The sequence below is a fragment of the Crocuta crocuta genome, unplaced genomic scaffold (assembly GCF_008692635.1).
Source record: "Crocuta crocuta isolate KB4526 unplaced genomic scaffold, BGI_CrCroc_1.0 scaffold441, whole genome shotgun sequence".
Lineage (NCBI taxonomy): Eukaryota > Metazoa > Chordata > Mammalia > Carnivora > Hyaenidae > Crocuta > Crocuta crocuta.
The window spans coordinates 912,566-915,974 of record NW_027527822.1 but is presented as its reverse complement, the minus strand read 5'-3'; the positions used below and the strand labels follow the sequence as shown (position 1 = coordinate 915,974).

Here is a 3,409-nt window from a genome sequence, read left to right as displayed (position 1 = left end):
TCAGAGCCTGGAGCCTGCCTCGAATTCTGTCTCTTTATATCTCTCTCTCTCTGCCACTCCCTTACTCATTCTCTCTCTCTCAAACAAATAAATAAGCATTAATTTTTTTAAAAAAAACTGACGACCTGAGATCATTACTAAAAAGATTCAACAATATATTAATCTCTAACACAGATAATTCCAAACAGCTAGTTAATTGTGGAACAACAAAAATTCCTAGTTCCTAACTTCAACTTTAGTCATCTTTCCCTTATTCCACTTCTTTTAAGCCTCCATAGGATTTTATCTAAGGCTGATTTAATATTTTTACTCCTCAGACAGTAGATAATAGGGTTCAAGGTTGGAGGTACCACAGAATAGAACACAGACACAAATAAGTCCAGAATAGAAGGCTCATCAGAAACTAGCTTTAAATAAGCAATAGCGCCTGTTAGAAGAAATGCACTCACCACAATGAGGTGAGGCAAGCAGGTGGAAAAGACTTTGGACTGCTTCTGTGTGTTTGGGATCTTTAACACAGTGGAAAAAATATATACATAAGAGACAACAATGCAAACTAAACACGAAAATGCATAACAGACCCCAATGGTCACACCGACATTAATAGTTTTATGTTCCTTAAAACAACTGAGCTTTAGTAGGGCAGGCACATCACAGAAGAACTGATGGATCTTAGTGGACCCACAAAAGTTTAAAGAGAATGTCCCAGATGAGTACAAGATTCCAAAGACCCCTCCATTGAGCCAGGATATAGTCATCAGCTGGACACAGACCCCTTTGCTCATTGTAGCCTCATAATGCAGAGGACGACAGATGGCAATATAGCAGTCATAGGACATTGCAGTGAGAATGCTAATCTCTGACCCAGACATTAGCACCACACAGAAGAGCTGTAACACACATTCCAGAAAAGAGATGGAGTCAGTGAAGGTGATGGAATTGAGGATGGATTTGGGTATTGTGGCAGAAATGAAGCACAGATCTAAGAAGGACAAATGCCTTAGGAAAAATTACATTGGAGTGTGGAGGCATTGGTCAAGAACTGTGAGGAGGATGATAATTAAATTTTCCATCATGGCTACTAGGTAGATCAGCGAGAAGACCACAGCATGTAGCCTCAACAACATCTGGCTCTCAGTAAATCCCACAAGCAAGAATTCCATTAGTAGTGTTTGATTGATCATATTTTAAAATTATAAGCCACCTATTAAATAAAGAAAAAATATCTTAATTTAAACAAAATATAAAATACTTCTTTATTTTTGAAGTATTTATACTTTAGTATCATGGGATAGATGGAAAATGTTAAATACCAAAAAAACCATATTTATAGTTGATGCAGGAATAAAACAACTATGAGCATATAAGTTCAATATAACTGGACTCAAATTCACTGTGGTAGATGAAAAGAACTCTGTTTTGCTCCCTAAATGAACACTGGAGATTATTATTTAGTAAGCTTATTTCCTGCAGGAATTGCAGAATTGGCTCCTAAAATGAACAGTTGATATTATTTTTTAGTAAACATTCCCTGTAGGAATTCTAGAATTGGATCCACAATTCCGCTTGTAATAGAATGCATATTTGTTTGCATAAAGATTATCCTAATTGATGTAAGTATTGATGTGGGTTACAAATCATGGATGAATCTTCTGCTTGTAGCATACGCAATCTGTTTAAATAATCATTAATGTTAGTTGATATTCTGTTATATTATCCTCTCCTCATTGAAAGACTTTAGGGTTTATTCCATATTTTCATTAAAAATATTTTTGGTGAAAATGTCCTCAATAATATTTCCTATTATTTTTTTCACAGATGTTCACTAAAACAAAAAACAATTAGAAAGCTACTCTGGTAAGTTTGACCAATTGGTTTACAAGTGTATCATGTCATTTTTTTTTTTTTTGATGAAAAGAACAAAATTTAAGACTGTAGGCCAAATATTTATCATGCAACACTAGTAAATACTTAATTATTAACAAGAACTAACAAATATTAGAGATATCAACTATATCTAATGAGAAAAACTGAATGTTCTTCCATCTTAAAGTCACAAAGGACTTACAATCCATGATCACTCACAATACCATTGGGGAGATCTGTGGTCATACTTTTCTCCCTCAGATCATCTCAGTCTTTAGAGACTCTCTGATTTTACATTAGCCTAACTCAGTGACAATTTCTTATTTCTCCACACAACCTATTTTAGCTTTTCGCAATATATATGGATTTCTCATTGAATGTTTTAGCAAAAATAAATTTAAAAAATTAATTAATAAAACAAAAGTTTAAAAATAATGATTCTCCTTAACCTTTGTAAATGACACTCAACCTTTGATACACAAAGCTCTAACTGAGTACTAACTACAGAAATTCTAAGGACACTTTCTCCATCCTTGAAATCTTTCTCAGCAGCCTTTCTCTGTTCTGAGTCAGACTTTTGAGAAGTCCCTGTCCCTGGGCCCATCTCTGATAAATTAACAATCACCTTCCCAATCATCCAATTTACACACCATGACATAGAGTTTCTCTCAAAAACTAAAAGTAGTGGGAATTGATAATCATTATTCTAGTTCTACTCCTCTACCTATGGATAACCTCTCAGTCATTTTATTTATTTTTTTTATTTATTCTGAGAGAGAGAGAGAGACAGCATGAGCAGGGGAGGGTCAGAGAGAGAAGGAGACACAGAATCTGAAACAGGCTCCAGGCTCCGAGCTAGCTGTCAGCACAGAGCCCGACGCGGGGCTCGAACCCACGAACTGCGAGATCATGACCTGAGCCGAAGTCGGATGCTTAACTGCCTCTCAGTCATTTTAATTTCAGTGCCTTAATTATCTGAGTAGTCCAAGGTTTACCCAGTGTGCAACTGGACAAGAGCACATTCTCTATGTGACAGTGAGCCAAACTGAAGATTCCTTGTACCTACTTTGATGTTTCTTCTTTCCACCTGGAAAAGTAGGCTCAGACCGTCCATTGATTCTTTATGTAGTTTCTGCACTTTCTAAACTTTAGCCAAGGTCCATTTTTTTGATCTCTTATTAATCTGTAATTCCAAGAAGTACAAAATACACATATACACATAATTTGACCAGTGTTGTTTCTGTTTCACAATGTGAACATAATTTCATATTTAGTAAAATCAATATTTACTTTGACCAGCTACCCCTACGGGTTTGACAATCAGATACAACTATTAATATTTCCACAATCAAAACTAATTATTAATATTTTAATGTGAATCTTTCTAAGAGTTTAATATTATCTTTCTAGTTATTAGATTAAATTTATAAAATACAAATGTTATTGGGGCACCTGGGTGGCTCAGTCGGTTAAGCGTCCGACTTCGGCTCAGGTCATGATCTCGCGGTTTGTGGGCTCGAGCCCCGTATCGGGCTCTGTGCTG

At 35.7% G+C, this 3,409-nt stretch overlaps 1 protein-coding gene across 1 annotated transcript; it reads right to left on the bottom strand.

Moving 5' to 3' along the window:
- Nucleotides 1–239: 239 nt before the first annotated feature.
- Nucleotides 240–1,184, bottom strand: LOC144241597 (olfactory receptor 14K1-like). Its single transcript, XM_077776178.1, is given in 1 exon segment — nt 240–1,184. A coding segment is annotated over 1 exon segment (945 nt).
- Between the last annotated feature and the right edge of the window lie 2,225 nt (nt 1,185–3,409).